Source organism: Martes martes, assembly GCF_963455335.1.
Source record: "Martes martes genome assembly, chromosome: 11".
In the NCBI taxonomy this organism is placed as follows: domain Eukaryota; kingdom Metazoa; phylum Chordata; class Mammalia; order Carnivora; family Mustelidae; genus Martes; species Martes martes.
Window position 1 is genome coordinate 23576094 of NC_137899.1, and position 18288 is coordinate 23594381.

General features: G+C 40.0%; 1 protein-coding gene across 1 annotated transcript in view; it reads left to right on the forward strand.

Moving 5' to 3' along the window:
• RELN (reelin) overlaps window positions 1-18288 on the forward strand; it is a gene marked incomplete at its 5' end in the record, with an annotated part of 495436 nt that overhangs the window by 282275 nt on the left and 194873 nt on the right. The window contains 2 exons of the mRNA XM_080818970.1: window positions 1168-1264; window positions 4583-4823. Coding sequence (XP_080675096.1) covers window positions 1168-1264; window positions 4583-4823 — 338 coding nt within the window. The remainder of the gene's footprint in view (window positions 1-1167; window positions 1265-4582; window positions 4824-18288) is intronic.

An 18288-nucleotide genomic window follows, 5' to 3' on the forward strand; every position in this document is an offset into this window, starting at 1 on the left:
ATTTAGCAATGATCAGAATGGCATAAGGTGGGTTTGTGTTCGAGCGTAGGGTTGCTGGAGACCTGTCCTTCAAGTACCTTTTCTTTTGTACTTTTCGCGCCCACATTTTGGCGGAGAATAAGTCTGGGAAAGCTGCCTTTTGGCCTCTGAGCGCATTGCCAGCCCTGGCGATTGCAGACTGACTGGTGTTGTACTAAATACCACTGAAATAAAATAAATGAGTCTATTAAAGCTTGGAACTCCTGAGAACTACAAATGTAAAAGCCGTCAACAGATGCCATTTGCTGAAACCGAGGCTCCTCTAGCAGATGGGTGAAAGTTAAACATAAATTGCACTATTTCTTATTCTGTTGGTTCATTTGTTTTTAATACAGTATGAAAAAAAACAACCTGCTATTCAGTTACTTCTGGCATATGTTTCATGGCTGTTTGGGGTATTCTGAGAAGATCTTTAAAATGATAGTCATGCTATGTTTTATTTTATGAATGCATTGAATGTATAGAAAAAAATCCTTGTCAGAGTTTTAAAACTTTCTTTGGTCATATTTCCTATATGGAAAATCAGAGAGAAATAATCACCAAATGTTCACGATGGGATGTAATGTCTTTCTTTTAAATCTTTTATGTTGGGCTATAGTAGAATAATATCGGTCATATCTAATGGTTCTCATTCATTTAGTACTTGAATTTTCTTTACAGCATCTTAGTTTTTCACATGCTATCTAATCATTTGAATAACACACACAGAAGAACAGTGTTTTTAGTCCTTGTTCAATTTAATGACTTCTATACCATTTAATATGATCACTATTAATTAATATTAACTTGCAGGAACCCTAATGGCATTATTAATCATTCTAGAATATTTAGCTATTTCTCAGCATAGAACTCAGTGTTTATTTTATGACTTAGTTGAGTTGTTTATGACTCTCAAGAAATCTGCAGCTTTCTTGCCTTTCTCCTGATTCCTAAAGTTATTTATCTAATAGTATTTCTCAGAACCAATAACCGAAGCAGAACCAAAGAAATTTCAGCATAGTTGGAAGAATGGAGAAGCAGTTAAAAAAATATTTAAATGGTCACAAAACTGTCTCACATTTGTGAGGACAGATAATAGGCAGTTACACTGTTTTTTAACTTTGAAACTTACTGTGATTTTCTTTACAGGCTCAGGTTCCTGTCGCTTTAGTTATTCCGACCCCGGCATCATCGTGTCGTACGGCAAGAATAATACCACAGACTGGATTCAGCTTGAGAGAATTAGGTTTGTTATCATTTCAGGTAGTTTCATGAATCCTGACGTAAGTGGATGTCTACTTCTCCGTTTGCCTTCATTCTACCGCTGATTTTATTCTTCACGATCAAAAAGATCATGGTTGTTAATTATGCAGAATTACTTGCTTGCACACATTACCCTCTGCCCAGTTTGAAGAAGTATTGTTTAAAGTGTCATTTTCCACTCAGAACCTCCCACGATTAGTAGTAGCTATAACAAACCATTTATGGTAAAAGCACACTTGAGAGAATGACTTTCGGGATGGAATCCTCCACAAAATAACATCACTCCAGTCTCCAGGTGGCCTGGCTATGGGCTGGCTCGGAGGCCTAGGAATATACAAGAATACCACGTAAATTCCTTCCAGTCTGGGATGGTAATGAGTTCATAGCCCTGGGGCTTTCGCATCTCATCTTTAGTTCTGTCATTTCCCTTCCAACCTCCCAAAGGCAGGTTCTAAAATTCTATTATCATAATTGTGATGCAACTTGTAGTCATTTTGTTACATTTTCTTTATTTAAAAAAAAAAAAAAAATCCCTCAGTAAAGGAATGAAGTAGAATGCTTAAAGAAGAAGCTCACTCAAGTTGAAAAAATGTGGCTAAATTGGCCAAAAAAATGACATTTACTCCTTCTACGGAGTTTAAATCATAAAACAATTCAAAATGGATGCTTAATTTCAGTCCTGGTAAGATATTTAAAGGAAAAAAACTGCCTTGGACTTTTATAAAGTAGTTAAATCTGATTGGTTTGGTTCTTAAATTTGTATGACTCAAGAAGAACCTTTTCCAACAGTTTTGTATGGTTTTCTTTCTTCACATGCTAATTTCCTTACTGTAGTTCCCTATTGAAAGAATTGTGATTTATTTAGAGAAGAAGACTCAATATTAGGTTCTTAGTCTTTAAAGCTAAACAAATCTGCCCAAAGTTTCCAGTCATATTTCAGATTTTTAAAGCTGTCACATGTCCAAAATCTACTCCAACCAGAAACTGAGAAAAGTGACTCTACCTCATGGATTTTAATAGACTATCTCTCTCCAAAGCAGGATGCCATATAATCCGTAAGGACCGGGTACAAGCTGAGCTCTTACCTGCTCTGTCGATTTTATAATAGCGTTTTGCTATTCTTCCTAATTTCTAGTAGTTATTATGAAAAAGCATTCATATTAAATACTTATTTTTATAAATGGCTGTAAACAAGGCAGCATATTGAAAATTTTATCCATACCTTCTTTTTTCTCTATCCAATAGCTATGTATCATAGTTTAGGTAAATTATAGTAGACATTTCTTACAGAATACAGCAACATATTTTTGATATGACATAGAGTCAACATACACATTAAACTACAATGTATTAAGATCACATTCAGCTGACTCCATTGGGTTTTTCACTAAATGAGACTTTCAATTTTAAACCATCCTCTAAACTCTCATGCTCATTAATGCAAAATTTTCCTTAACAGTAGTGATCAGAGTGAACATATTTTCAGTCACTTCCTAAAACTAAAATACATTATTTTCATTGGTTTAAATTCTTTTTTGAACCTAAAAACATAGTCATTGTGAAATATTTTAAAAGAAAAGGAAATTGATTACCCCCAAAGGTAAGGTACACCATCTATAACCTACACTGACAATTCCTTGGAGATATATATGTGCTTCATCGGTGAGTGAAAAATATGTCTTTTCTGTGGTCCTTTCAAAACTGATTTATAGTAAGCCCAGGGTACTACTAGTTTGCATTTTAGTACCACTTTTAATCTTGGCTATGCAATCATTTTTAGTATAGCAGGTTTCTACTTTGGTAGAATAAAATATTTAATAAAAATACTCTATCATATAGCAGAAGGGCCTAGATTCTAACAGACATACTATAAAAATCATGCTAAATTATATCAAGCTTTAAAAGATTGATCTGCTGCATCAAGTTGTAAAGAATTATATAGCGTGTTTAATTTTCATAGCAAATCTCACACTGATATAGACAAAACAAAAATGTACCTGGTTATTAGAAATAAAATAACTATTATTAAACACCGATTATGAAACACCATACAATGGTCTCTCATAGATACAAAATTTCAAGGAAAGAATCGAGATTAAGAAGATAATTTTATAGTTTTTGTATGTTTTTTCTTTTTAGCATCAAATAAAATCAACTGACCGGAGAGGGAGACAAACCATAAGAGACTCTTAATCTCAGGAAACAAACAGGGTTGCTGGAGTGGAGGGGGTGGGAGGGATGGGGTGGCTGGGTGATGGACATTGGGGAGGGTATGTGCTATGGTGAGTGCTGTGAATTGCATGAGACTGATGAATCACAGACCTGCACCCCTGAAACAAATAATACATTATATGCTAATTTAAAAAATAAAGGATGGGATCAGGAGGGAGGGAGACAAACCATAAGAGACTCTAAATCTCACAAAACAAACTGAGGGTTGCCAGGGGGAGGGGGACATGGAGAGGGTGTTTGGGTTACGGACATTGGGGAGGGTATGTGCCATGGTAAGTGCTGTGACATGTGTAAGTCTGATGATTCACAGACCGGTACCCCTGGGGCAAATAATACATTATCTGTTAATAAAAATAATTTTTAAAAAAAGAACAAGTAGACAAAACGATAATCAAAAATGTTTAAAAAATTGAACAGTCAGTTGAGTCAGTTGACATTTGTAGACACTCCACTCAACCACAGCAGGAATACAAATTCTTTTCAGGGCAGTTGGAGCATTCACTGAGATAAAGGATAACATTAAGAGTTTGGAAGAATTATAATCACCAAAGTATATCTTTGACCATAATGAGATTAAAGTAGAAATCAATAAATGTGATACATGGGAAAAATAAAATAAAATAAAATCAACTGTGAGATTATTTGATTTTTTTGTGATTGAGTGTCTACCACATGCAAAAAACTGTGCTGGAGACACTTTGATTTTTTGCAGGTGCCATGAAGTGTGTGACATTTTCTCTTCCATTTTTCCTTCTCTGGCTTACTTGAATATACTCGGTGTCTGCTTTGTGTTAAAAGAAGATCTCTTGAAGATGTTTAATGTTTAAACTGTCATCACTTAGTAGGACCATCTTAATCATCAGCATATACCAAAAGATTTAAGGGGTATGGGAATATGAATGTTTAATCTGCAATACTTACCATGTTAGGCTAATGAAACTATGATCTTAATTAAAAAACAAAATTGATCTACAAAAAAGAAAAAATGGATACCGTTGACCTCTATTGTTCATTTGTTATGTGGCTCTTCATTCTGTGGCACCAATTCCCATCTCACCGTGTGTTCCAGAGCCCCTTCCAATGTCAGCACCATCATCCATATCCTCTACCTTCCTGAAGACGCCAAAGGGGAGAACGTCCAGTTCCAGTGGAAGCAGGAAAGTCTCCATGTAGGCGAAGTGTATGAAGCCTGCTGGGCCTTAGATAACATCCTGATCATCAACTCAGCTCACAGACAAGTCATTTTAGAAGACAGTCTTGATCCAGTAGACACGGGCAACTGGCTTTTTTTTCCAGGAGCTACCGTTAAGGTTTGAGCTCTTTTTTGTTTCTTCTCCTTCCCTTTAAAACCTAAAGCTTAATCAATCAGATCAGACAAAGGTAACTATTCTTACCAAATCTACTAATAAAGGAATAGGTAATATTCTTATTTATGTTACCTTCTCTTTTAAGGATGAGGAGTCATTGGTCCAAAAAACATTCACTTATTCACCCATTTAGTAAGTAGAAGAAGAAACTGTGCCTAGGCAATATAAAGAATACCATTAGACCCTCAGCAGGACCTTCTTGAGTTTCTAATATATGAAATTAAAGTGGAAATACACCTTAGAGAACTTTTAAAGATGCAACTCAGTGGTATAATCTGCTGCTCGAAGGAGGTGAGCTCAACAGGAGTAGCAGCAAGTAGAACATAAACATTTATGCTCACCTTTTTTTTTTAAAGATTTTTAGAAAAATTTATTTAGTTGACAGACAGAGATCACAAGTAGGCAGAGAGGCAGGCAGAGAGAGAGAGGAGGAAGCAGGCTCCTCACTGAACAGAGAGCCCGATGCGGGGTTCAATCCCAGGACCCTGAGATCATGACCTGAGCCAAAGGCAGAGGCTTTAACCCACTGAACCACCCAGGCGCCCCTGCTCACCTCCTTTTAATAATGCTTTCAAATTCTAGAAAAATAATTCCAAATTATTTAGAACCCATCAACACAGGAACTCCCCTGATACAATAACTTCTTGTTTAACAAATCAAATGCCAGACAATTTACTTGAAGTCGATGAAATCACACCAATTGACTAGCATTAGGAACAGGCATCATCCTTACTCGATGTGAGAAAACACCCAGTAAATCTTACGGAAATTTGTCCATATTCCTAGTGGTCCCTCGAAAGAGAGTCCGTGGATTCCTTTCACATGGGTGTAGGAAAGAACCTTTGTAAGGATATTCCACATCCTGTCCCACTACCACTTGATTAAGAAGGATTTCTGTTGATGTTGTCAACATTGGCAAGAAAACACAAAAACCCAGGAAACACATGGGGACCCCAGGGCCTGGGATTCACATCCTTTTCCCATGATGCTCATTTATCATTTGGACTCAGTACCCTTTACTCTATAAATGCAATTTTTATGCCTTGTTTTACAAGCTGTTACACTAATCTAATTAGCCATTCAGTTTCTTAATGGATTGTACTTTAGTACCATCCCTGATAAAAATGCATGAAATGTGGTTTTACTTCAGCAGTGATATTCAATTAAATTACAACTTTGTGTGGGTTGATAGTTTTGCTTTGTGGTCCATGATCTTACTCCCAAACTTACCAATCATACATTTGAGACTTGCCTGGTGACCTGTGGACAAAACCATTGTAGTAATGATACCTACCGTGCTCTTTGACTGGCTATCAGGTAGAAGTTTTTCTCTGATGTTTCTTTTTGAAATTTCTTTTTAAAACGTTGCAATAACATAATCTAAGAATTATCATTTCACCTCCTTTGCGTGACCTCCCTCTTGCTTTCTGGTTCAAATATCTGAGCATGAAAAAGTTGCTTTTGCCAAGTGATTCGGAATTCTAGCAGTAAAAATTGTTATTTAAACTGTATGCAGCCCCTTTATTAAATATTTCTCCTTCACTTGATGGCATCTGAAACAAAAACTAAATACAACCAATTAAAAAGCATAAGCGCATCTCCATGTTCCTGTTGGTCACAGGGCATGTTTTAAACATTGTTTTATTTGGGGCTTTTAGTTTTGAGGGTTATTGTCTGTTTGCTTGTTCTACCTATGTATTACCTTTTCTATATTCAGTAAAAGTCTCCAAGATGTTTACATCTTAACTAAATTAAAGAGGGGGCCTAACAGCCATCGAGAAAGTATGCTTAATTACAAAACAGAGCTTAGTTGCAGAAAAAAAATGTCCAAGCACAGACAGAATATTCTTAGTCTAAGTAATAAGGGCTACTTTTTACTGAGGGCTCACTGTTCCAGGAGCACGCCTGCGTTCACACACACAGACACAGGATTTCATATATATCATCTCATATAATTTTATCTTTTTTTAAAATTCTGTCTTTATAAGCCTATAAAGCAGGTGCTCTATTAGCCCCATTTTATAGATGTGGAAAGCAGACATAGAGGTGTCGAGTAACTTGTCCAAAATATCCCTCTCACTCGTGGGAGAGCCAGAGACTCACATAGAGGAATCTGACTTGATCTTGACTTCATTCGCCATATGGCATTACTCTGAGAGGTCGTCAGTAGAAACCGGTATGATTCTGTTTGTCCTGTGTTTCTTCCCAACATCCATTTGTTAAACTATCTGCCCATTTTCTTCCCCATCACTCTCTGACTTAGGTTAAAAGATTCTTGTGTTTTCTCTTTCTCGATCTGGCTCCAGCTTTTTTCCATTTGCACTGCATGTTCCTCCCTCCAGATGACTGATTTTTATACATTAGGATTTAGTTAAGTTCGGCCCAAGGACTAGTCCCTGTCTTCTCCTACACACTCTTCCAGCTGATTTTATTTTCATGGTTCTGGTTCCTGGACCATCACAGATATTGACTCCTGACCTCAAGGGGATGGGAGTACTAACATGTTTTCCCTGTGGAACGAGGAGGCATTTGCAGTAACCTGTGCGGGAGGAGATACAGTATAACAATGATGAGATGCTAAAGAAAGAGAAATCAACAGTCTCATGGCTGCAGACTGCCCAGGACGAGGGTGTTAAGATACAGAGATGCCACTGCCAAAAACCTCAGCACTATTCCTATAGGAATAGCGTCATGCTCCCTCCATACTCAAGACCTCTGATGGCTTCCTGTGGGGGCCTACGTGATGCTCCCTGGCATGTAATCCGAGGCTCCGTAGTCTAGGCCCCACTTAACGTTCATCCTCATCTCCTGCTCTGCTCTGCTTCAACCTCACACACACAACACAGAATGTCACACTCCTACCCTTTAGATAGGTTTTTCCGCCTTCTTTTTTCTCTGCCTAGTAATTCCCCAGCCTCCTTAAGGGCCCAGTTCCAAAGTCATTGTCTGTGTGAACTTGGTGCATTGTTCATGTCTCCCTCCTCTCTGTGTTGGTGTAACTATGGGGTTGAACAAGCAGGAATTGGGGTCGGAGACTGGCTGTGGAAAATAGGTCTCTTTGTTTCCCCCCAGTGACCTCTCAGGTTCAGTCTGAGAGCTTCTTTATCTCTGTCCTCTTTGCAGGTCCCAAGACCGCCGAGAGACCAAATAAGTCATCTGGTCATTTTAGTCTCTCAGGCAGTCTCAGTTCAATAACAGATTTGATCGGTTCACCGTAATCACCCAAGCTCCAAGCTTCATCCATAGCTTCTCCCCTCCTCCGGCTTAGGTCTGCTGCCTGGCGGGGTGGTGGTCGGCTCCTTCTCCTTCCTCACCACCCCATACATGTCAGCCCCTGAGCCCTCCAGGACTGCATGTGGGGGAAGCAGGAGGCAGGTGCTGTTAGAAGCTGGAATTACTGATGCCTTGGCCTGGCAAGCCATCACAGCTGGCTCTCTCTTCAGTCTACCTTTGGGCTCTTTGGAGATCTCCCGGCTCCTCACTAATGCTTGGGATCTCTCACCTGCTGTTCTTTGATGCATCTCTCATGGCTGCTTCCTATTCCAGTCATGGGGCCTCGGGTTCGTGATTACAACCTATTTCCACTGAGGGCTTCTTGCCCCTCCCAGGAGCCATTTGGGGTAGGATCGTAGACAAACTCAGCTGTTTCTTGTGTCCATGGACCCAAGCGTACTCTCTAGTAAGCATTCACTTTGCATCCACGATTGGGGGGAAAGGAGTTACTTCAAAGCACAGCCCTCTTCTTACATAGCCATCCTTCAGGCGGGTCCAGGCACAAGTCCAAGCTCATTCAGCGTACCATCTAAGAGCTGTCCTTGAACACCAGTGCACCAGGCTTGAGGAGAGAAGAAGGACCTTTCTCCCCTGCCGCGGTCACGGGTGGGACACATAGTTCACCACCAGCCCTCTCTAAAGAAATCATTTCTCTGCTGCCCAGCTTTCTACTCACACCAACTTTGAGTTTGTATCCTGGCAGTGTGAGTGAGTAACCAAGCCCTTTTTTACCTCTTTCCCTGGGTCCTTATAGTTGGTCCATCCCACCCTCGCCTTAGAATGTGGAGTAGTTCGTGTATTCTCTTACATGGGACATATACCTCTATAAGAGCACTTACAACCTTGCTTTCCATTTACATGTCCCTCTCCCTGGTGAGAAGTTCATCTTCTTAAGCTTGGGCACTATGTCAACTCTTTGAATCTCCAATGTTTGGACGTGATGGATTTTTGTTAGGTGTTAACGGAATGAATGAAAAGGTGGAAAAAATAACCAGAGGATCTAGTTTATGAGGGAGGAAGATGAATTTCATATTCACTGATGACTTGAAGAGAGCTGAAAATACTGTGAATGAAACTGAACATAGTAAAACTCTGAAGAAAATGGATTTGACTACATCAGTTCAAATCTTGGCTTTACCATTTATTAGCCATATAGTTTGGGGCAACTTATTAAATCTCTTAGTTCCTCAGTATCTTCATCTTAACGGGGATAATAACAGTATCCACCCAAGCTGTGATAATTAAATAAGAAAATACATATAAAACCCTTAAAACAGTCCCCAGCACCTAGAAAGAGTTTAAGAAATATGTGTCCTCTTTATTGAAACTTTGAGAATAGGCTCCAAAAAGAAGTGAACACAGAGGAAAATGTGTGGAAGGCGAAGGATTGAGCTGACAACTCAGATTATGAGGTGGGAGAAGATGGGATAGAAAAAATACAGACCTCACACATTATGTCATTCTTTTTTTTTTTTTAAAGATTTATTTGTTTATTTGACAGACAGAGATCACAAGTAGGCAGGTAGAGAGAGGGGGGAAGCAGGCTCCCCGCTGAGCAGAGAGCCCGATGCGGGGCTCGATCCTAGGACCCCGGGATCATGACCTGAGCCGAAGGTAGAGGCTTTAACCCACTGAGCCACCCAGGCGCCCCAAATTATGTCATTCTTATACGTCATTGAGGTAATGTCAGAATCAAATGCATTAGAATGATTAGGTCGGACACAAGTGTTGCCCGTACATGTAAGCTTTGGCAATCAAAATAAGAAGTGTTTTCCACTGGAATTAAGTTTCAATGCCACTCATGTAATCAGAATTATAATAGTTTCTATTATTAACAACAAATGATTTTCTTAAATGCTACTGTTCATAAAACAAGGGAATAGAAAGGAGTGAGTATGTAAACTGCCTAGCTGATGACCTTGAAAATAGTGTTTGAGGGTGTCGGGTCAGATAGGAAAGATGAAAATGATTCACATTTCCAGTGCATATTTCTCCTTGTCTTCTTTAGATTTTTTTGCTTCAGTTTCTTTGGGAATATTCAATTCATTTCATCTGAGCCTGTTCTTGTTTATCTCAAGTAGGGCAGAATGATATAAGACCAAATACAGTAATTAACTTAAGGAGTTTATGTGATCTGGAGAATTGCAATTATAGGTCACCAGTTTAAATCTGCCCTGGGTTGGTAGAAGGCCATTACCATCTGTTGGCTCTTGGGTAATTAACATAAAATAGATGTATAACAATATTGGCTTTTAATATTGAATCTGACCTTACATTTGTTGTGGTTTTTGATTTGGGGTTGGTAAGCTTCAAGAGGTTATGGGTTTCATCTGTTCTTCCTATGTTTCTCTGTTCTTTTTACAAGTGCATGGCCTTGCCTGACTCATCTTCCAATGTTTTTCCAGAAAACTTATCCATGTGGAAGAAAAGGCACACCACATTCTTATGCTTCTAATTACCATCATGATGGTAATTTATTTCCCACAAATCCCTAAGCAGCCCTTTGTTCGTGACCAAGTAGGTGGGGTTCTAAGTGCCAATAAATACAGTGCTGCAAGTTGAAAAGCCCCCCAGAGCACCACCCTCATTAGCAAGACCCCAAAGGAAGCAGATCGTGGCCTCACAAGGCGAGCAGACTGAAGCCTACTCAGTATTGAATCACCTGCCTTAATTACTCGTTAAGATGATTTTGCCTTCATTTCCAGAATACCACGTCCCTTTTTAACTTTTGTATGTGATTTCTAGAAGAATCAAGAATTATTTGTGTCCATTGTTCCTATTCAAGAGACACAGAGTGTCCTCTGCCGGTTCATCTGCAGTTGCTAGAAGAGCTCAGGGTGCCCACGGCAGCCATCCCCCCAGCCTGCGGGCACACATCTCCTGGCCAGGTGGCTTCGGAAGTTTGTGCCACATTTGAAAGTGGGAGGCACATTCTTCCTGCCTAAAGTGGGGCAACAGTTCATCTTAGGGCGACTTCCAGTGCTCCAACTCTGTGACAGTGGTCTTGGTTTTGCCATCAAGGTTTATGGGAAATGAATCGATTTTCTAGCCCTTTCCAGTGAAGACTTAGAGTATCGAGGATCAGCATTTCACCTTGGGTAGTGGGAGTCTCATATCCAGGAATGATACTTGCGCTAGTGTTGGTGCTAAGCAATAATAAATAATCATAGTGACCCTATGGTGATAAACAGTAGTGACAACGACAATAGGAAGAGTAGTCGTGATGGCATCTCATGAAGACGTCGTACGCGCCAGCACCAGGAGGAAGGCCGTATCATCCAAGTTTTGTTTCTCTAGTCGGTAAACACTGGGCGTCCGTAACTGGAGGCTTAGCACTCCCTTTTCCTTAGTCGCTCTTGAAACATCTGGACAGTTCCATCAAAGCTATCTCTTTCCAGCTCCTCAAACATACAGCCTGCAATCTGACAACATCCTTCATTTCAAGGTCAAAGACAAACACTAAATGTAAGTTTGTGGAGGGCCAGCCTGGAGCTCCTTCAGCTAGCCGCCTGCTGTCCGTAACTCACTGTCAAAGAGAAAAGCCGTAAAGATCAGTGAGGCACTCGCAGGAGAACCCAAGGGCGGACAACGAAGAAAGAGCAGTAAGCAAGTGTTTGGGTTTTGTTGTTTTGGGTTTTTTTTTTCTGTCTTCCTCACCTTTTCATAGTACCCACGAAACAGAGTTTCCAAATGGATCGATATGTCACGGAGGCGACTCTTGGTCAAGCATGTGCTTCATTTTGTTTGTTTACTCTCGTCTTTGGTGGCAGCCAAATTTGTATTTTGAATCATGAATCATTCGTGACTCTTAGGTATCTGTGTGTGTGTGTGTGTGTGAGAGAGAGAGAGAGAGAGGGAGAGAGAGAGAAAGAGAGAGAGAGAGTGCATGTGTTTTGCTCAGTCACCATTAATAAATGTTTATACCCGCTCAGCCAGCCTGGTTACATCCGGCTTGCAAAGGCATAAATCACTGGCTTCTGTCAACTCTGGAATTGACCTGCAGATTAAATGCAGATCACCGTGAGATAGGTGCCGTTCCGCATATTTTTTATTGTTAAGAACTCTTCCCACTCTGATTGCTAGGCCTGCACCTGCTAATCTTTCTCTCTTCATTACCTGAGTTCATTGCGTAGCTAGCAAAGAATTCCAGATTATTCCTTCTACACATTTATGTCAGCTTGTGTTGAGAAGTAAATCAGTGCTAGACGTCACAGATTCTGTGAGGAAGGTTTGTCCTTTAGCATAGGCTGTGATTTGATCACATGTATTTAAAAGAAATTACTTTTAAAAGTGATTTATTAAGTTTTTCCAATGTAGTCCAGGGATTTGGAATAACTTAAGTATACAGAATTTAGAAGGGTCATACATTAATCTTTTCTCTGTTACTGCTTCCTCTTTATTACATTTACTGGTGGTAAATATGCAGTAATAATGATAATTTTCCTGTTTAACAAACACCAAAGGCCCTAATGAAGACAACAGCCATTAGGTAAATCAACAACCCATTAAGGGGGAGCATTAAGTCAGAACAGGAGAGTCTATTAATTTTCTTATAGCTCTTGTACATTAAGCATTTGCCAAATTCATTGTCCCAGTGGACACTAGGCACGTCTCCAGTCCTGAATAAGAACTGGAGCTTTCATTCTGGGATTCTGCTGTCACCTGTCTAGTACTTTTGTCATGAATTGTGGAACTGTCAATGCAGAATAAAAGGTCATTATGTCCAAATTAAGAAAACTTGTAAATTAATTTGTCTGAAAATTCGAAGTCTTCATGCAGGTTGAGGCTAGTGAGGAAAACCTAAGATGAATGGTGAAAGGGGTGATCACACTCAAAGCAGAGCTCACTTTTAAACGTGCCTTTTGGGGAATGTAATCCCCTAGCAGATCAGGACCTGCCTACTATAATAATGCCCAACTTGTCTTCCAGAAATCAAGCACCCCGGACAATCTAGTCAATGATTTTATGTTCTTTTTCACAGTATCAGGACAAGCAGGAGGAAACAGATACGCTTTCCAGAAACGTGCTTTGCAAATCGCTGTACTGGAAACTATCTGGTGTGTAACTTGAGGGATTTGAGTCCCAGCTTTCTAATGAGGATAAACCTGAGCTCAGTAAGACTTGTGGCTAGTCCATGTTCCCATGTCTTTTTCCATTAAGAATCGGAATGTTAACTATGATCTCTCTGGCCGGGTTCCAGCCTGGTTAATTGCATGCTGTCTACCTAAATTCCCTTTGCTTGGGATGTTCTTCACTTTGGATTGCATGGCTCTTATTGTCATGTTTCCCCCAAGAGGTGGGTGCATGATATCGTAGAATGAGCCAGAATATAATTTGTCAAGCTAATAAGAGTACTTTGGGGATGAAGGGTTAAACATAAGTAGTGTGCTTTTCACAATTTCCCTCCGATGCTGCCTATTTGTACAGTAATTAATGGGGAATAACATTAGTGAAACATGGAATTGGGCCAAATCACCCTGACAAGGATGGCAATAACACGGCATCAAATAATTCTGGTAAATTCTACTGGAAGTAACTAGTCAGACAAACCCCCAGAGCCTTTCTGACTGATGCACCCTTTTTTGTTTGGTTTTGATCTGAACCTGCCACATTTAATCACTAATTAGCGCCATGTTCCAAGAGATTTATTTTACTTTATATGAACATCAGAAACATAACATTTTTCATCATTTCTGTGCCTAGTGCAGGACATAGGATGCTAACCTGCCCAGTGACACTCACTGAGGAAGGTTTGTTAAGCAAATGCATGAAGTAAAGTTTGTTAAGCGAATGAATGAAGACGGGGGCAATGAACATTTACCGATTTCTTGAGATACCCCAGTCTTTAGGAGGCATGTCACCAACAGCATCTCATCTAATCCTCACAATTACTCCCATTTCACAGGTGAAAAGACAGAGGCTCAGAGAAGCCAATGGCTTCTCCAAGATCAAACAGTTTCGACATGTGTTTTACTAGAAAGCCAGCCCTTTTGTTCCTCAGTTTCTTGTAGCCTCCTCCCACATTGTACCTGGCATCCTCAGCCTTAATTTGAGAAGGCAAGTCCAAAAACCTCAGACCCTGTGAAAGCCAAGTTGATCTCCCCAGACAAGGTTAACAACCGCCCTATGGAATTTTACATTGTTATTCTTACTCTCATTACTCCAATTCGAATCTGTCACTGTTGCCACTTTGGAGTTGTCACAACTGTTGCCAAATAATTATACACTTGTCACAAAATATACCATAAATCGAAACTTTATGAATCTTGGTACAAAGTGGTTCAAATGTGAATGCTTAATGAATCCAGAAAATAATGAGGAAATCTATTCTTTAAGCTCCCTAAAATTCACTCACCATGGCTGAGTCTATTGTGTTGACTAGAGAAAATGCACTTCAGCCCTCCTGCACCTGGACTGTGTTCATAGCCAAGGTTTCCGTTTTTTAACTGGCATTAAATTGCCTAGAAATTGAATGTGTGGAAAATGGCAGAAATTCATTTTGCCTCATGAGAGAAATCATTCTCTTCCTATTTTGATTTTTTTTAAATACAGCATGAAAGTCTGATTCTTTAAAGACCATTGACCCGGGATGTAGGAAATACGTATTTCTATATGATGATAGCTCTAACTTAGAGAAAGGCTTAGGAAACACAGCGATATGTAGGCTGTAAGTCAGTCAATTTCCAGTCACTCAATCACACATCCCAGTGTAATCCAGAAGCTCCTCTACCAACATATTTTATTTCCAGCCAGATATTGGCTAATTTATGACTCTGCCAACAATGCCATTTTAATTAATTTTATTCATCTTATTTCTCTTTCCTCTGCTCCTCATATCTCATCTATTTGCCTTGCCTAGTTTTTAATTAAAAAAGCTCTCCTCTCTAAGGAGCAATCTGAAGTGGCAAAAATAATCACTTAAAATATTACAGTCATTAAAACGTTGGCTGTGGTAGAGGCCATGCATTTTCAATTTTCCTACAAATGATGTTTTAGCTTCCTTTTAAAGTGCACTTTGTATCTGAATTGTCTGCCACCAGCCAGCTTGGCTATCAAAAATGGTCTTCCAGCTGGGTGGGCTGAGTGACAACTCCTTAATGGAGGAAATGGATGGCTCTCTGCTCATGTGGAGGGGAAGGCATACTAGGCAGATTTCATTCCATCTGCCACCAGCTCTCTGCAAGCTGGCATTGCCCAAATGCCCAATATACTCATTCCAACGAAAAGGATAGCGTCAAAAAAATAAATTGTAAGGCTACAGATGCCTGAAAGAAGCATCAGGGCCATTAGACCCCAGGGAGATAATATTAAGAGGTGCCTCGGTGTTCATCTTTGATGAAAACCTAATTAAACTATGGTGGGGGCAATCGTGAGTACTTTTACAAGTACAGAGGTGAAGTCATTAACATTTGCAGAGGATCAAGGGAGCAACCTTAGAAAAATGCTATCCTGAATTGTGGCCAAGGACTTGTTATATTGAGGAATTTGCACTGATGTTTCCTGTTGATGGTTTTCTGAATGGCAAATTCTTGTCACTTAGCTACACTGTGTTCTGCTTTTCAAGTAAAGGAAACCCGTTGAGCTGCAAAGTAGGAAAATATTTTCGATTGACAAATAGGAACAAATAAGGACTATATTTAAGGGATTTTTAAAAATTGGCGAACTCTGGTGCTTGGAACTATGAAGTATATGTCATTGATCAGTGCTAAAATAGTGACACAAAGTAAAAATAATTACAATTAATACACATTGGGAGGGCTAGAAATAGAAATAGTTAGAGCCATCTTCAGAATTTATACCATTATTTTGCCCCAAATACATGCTTACTTACCTGATATGTATTCACCATGAGTTAGTCAAAAGCTATAACTAGGAAATCAAATTTTATGATCATTTGCTCAAAAAAAAACAAAAAAACCTTGATGGATTCTTAGTATGCTCAAAATACTCCTGAATTCCAAAATATTCCTATTTTTATCATATCAAGATCTCATGTATCTCACAAAGTTAGACGTATAACTGCCTTATGAACTTGTTTAGATTTTAATTGTTATTACATAGAAATGACATGAGTTTGAATAGATGCTAAACAAAAACAGCTGGGTATTAAAATCACTGAGAGCAGTTTTCTGAAATTCTTCTCATACTCTCAGTGCACATTTCTCTTGGATTTTAACATAGTATACTGATACTACACAATGAAAGTTCATCTGTAAAAAAAAAAGAAAAGAAAAGAAAAAGAAAAACGTGGCAACGACATCTTGCATTATTAACTTTTCCTGTCCTCACAGGATTTTTGGTAATCTGCCAAAATTTGGAGGGCCTTTAAAGTTCTAATTGATGCTTCTATCTGCCTTAAATGTGAATGAATGTTTGCAGTATTTTTACCATATGGCTATTGTGGGACACATTCTTTTACATTTTACTAAAGGTCTGAAGTTGACCTGAAGCATCTTAATGACTATTCTAATGAGAAACACAATTAAAAATGGATTTACATATGTTTCTATCTCTCTTTCCCCTACTGCTAAGAGTATGGACTATAACAGCTTATTTTTGGAAAAGCTATCCAGAAAAAAAAAATGATTATTGTACAGCACTCAGACGTTTCAGAAACACACTTCCACAGGTCATACTACTTGTGTTTCTAACAGCACCCCTGGGGAACAGATATTATTGACATCATTCCATAGCCTGAGAAACTGAGGCCTGCGGGGGTTAACTGACTTATGCAAAACCATGTAGCTATTAAGTAGAGCGAACGCATTGAAACAGGCTTCTGATTCCAATCCTCAGACTCCTTGAGGATGGAAAGCAACTGAGTCTTCATTTCTTGTCGTCTTGATTGGTTTTGGTTTCTAGGATTTTGTTCCTTTCCAACCTTCATCTCCTCAATTCATGTAAGTGCTGAATTAATGGAGGTGGGTTTTTCAGGGCACAGGTTCCCATCCAGAGGCAGAAATGTACTATCATACAGGCAAATTCTATCTCAGTCCAAATGCATTCAGGCAGAAGTTCTGAGTTGGGGGCACCTGGATGGCTCAGTCAGTGAAGCCTCCGCCTTCCGCTCAGGTCATGATCCCTGAGTGCTGGGATCGAGCCCCACATCAGGCTCCCTGCTCGGTGGGGAGGCTGCTTCTCCCTCTCCCCCTGCTGCCGCTCTGCCTACTTGTGCTCTCTATCTGTCTGTCAAATAAACATTTTTTTTAATTAAAAAAAAAAAAAAAAGCAATTCTGAGTTCAAAGAGCATCTGGGAAACCAGGCCCCTCCTAAGGTTTTGAACCCCTGTGACAAATCATAATATAGAATTCACAGGGAACTCTAACTTGCCTTGTGATTGATTTAGGGATCCTCAGAATGCGAGCCCTCAACAGTCCCCCTACCTTCCCCCGGATTCTTTTTTTTTTTCTTTTTTTAAGATTTTATTTATTTATTTCACACAGAGAGAGATCACAAGTAGACAGAGAGGCTGGCAGCAAGAGAGGGGGAAGCAGGCCTCCTGCCGAGCAGGGAGCCCGATGTAGGGCTCGATCCCAGGACCCTGAGATCACGACCTGAGCTAAACGCAGAGGCTTAACCCTCTGAGCCACCCAGGCACCTCCTTCCCCAGGATTCTTAAATACAAGGCCTATATACAGTCAGCCTCTCAGGCGGCCTATCCCTGCTCAGATGACTCAGGAATACACCAGTTTCCCACACACTATCCCCTGTTCTATCATCCCAATATGACCCTGCTGGTTCATGTTACCGACTCCAAGCCTTGAAAACATTGGGCTCTACTCGGAATGGCAGAGTCAGAAGTTGTCTCTGGATCTGTTAGCATGGCGGGGAGTCAAGCAACCATCCGTTGCTGTGAGTGTTCTGTGGGTCCCGCGGCCCCACTGCCCAGAAAATGGCAGCCCCGTCTTGCTCAGAGAGAGGGGAGGTCAAGCCACCTCCAGCCAAGCTGTGGCTGCTGACTTTGCATATGTCACAACCTGTTTTTGGTACTGCATTGCAGCATTAAGACTATGAAGAAGAAAACCTTCAAAGAGCAGTACTTTTCCCCCTCCACACCCAGAAGACTTTGGGCCTATTTGGGAAGGGAGAAGAGAGCCAACTTTGAATCTTCCCTTCAGCCTGACAGACAGGATT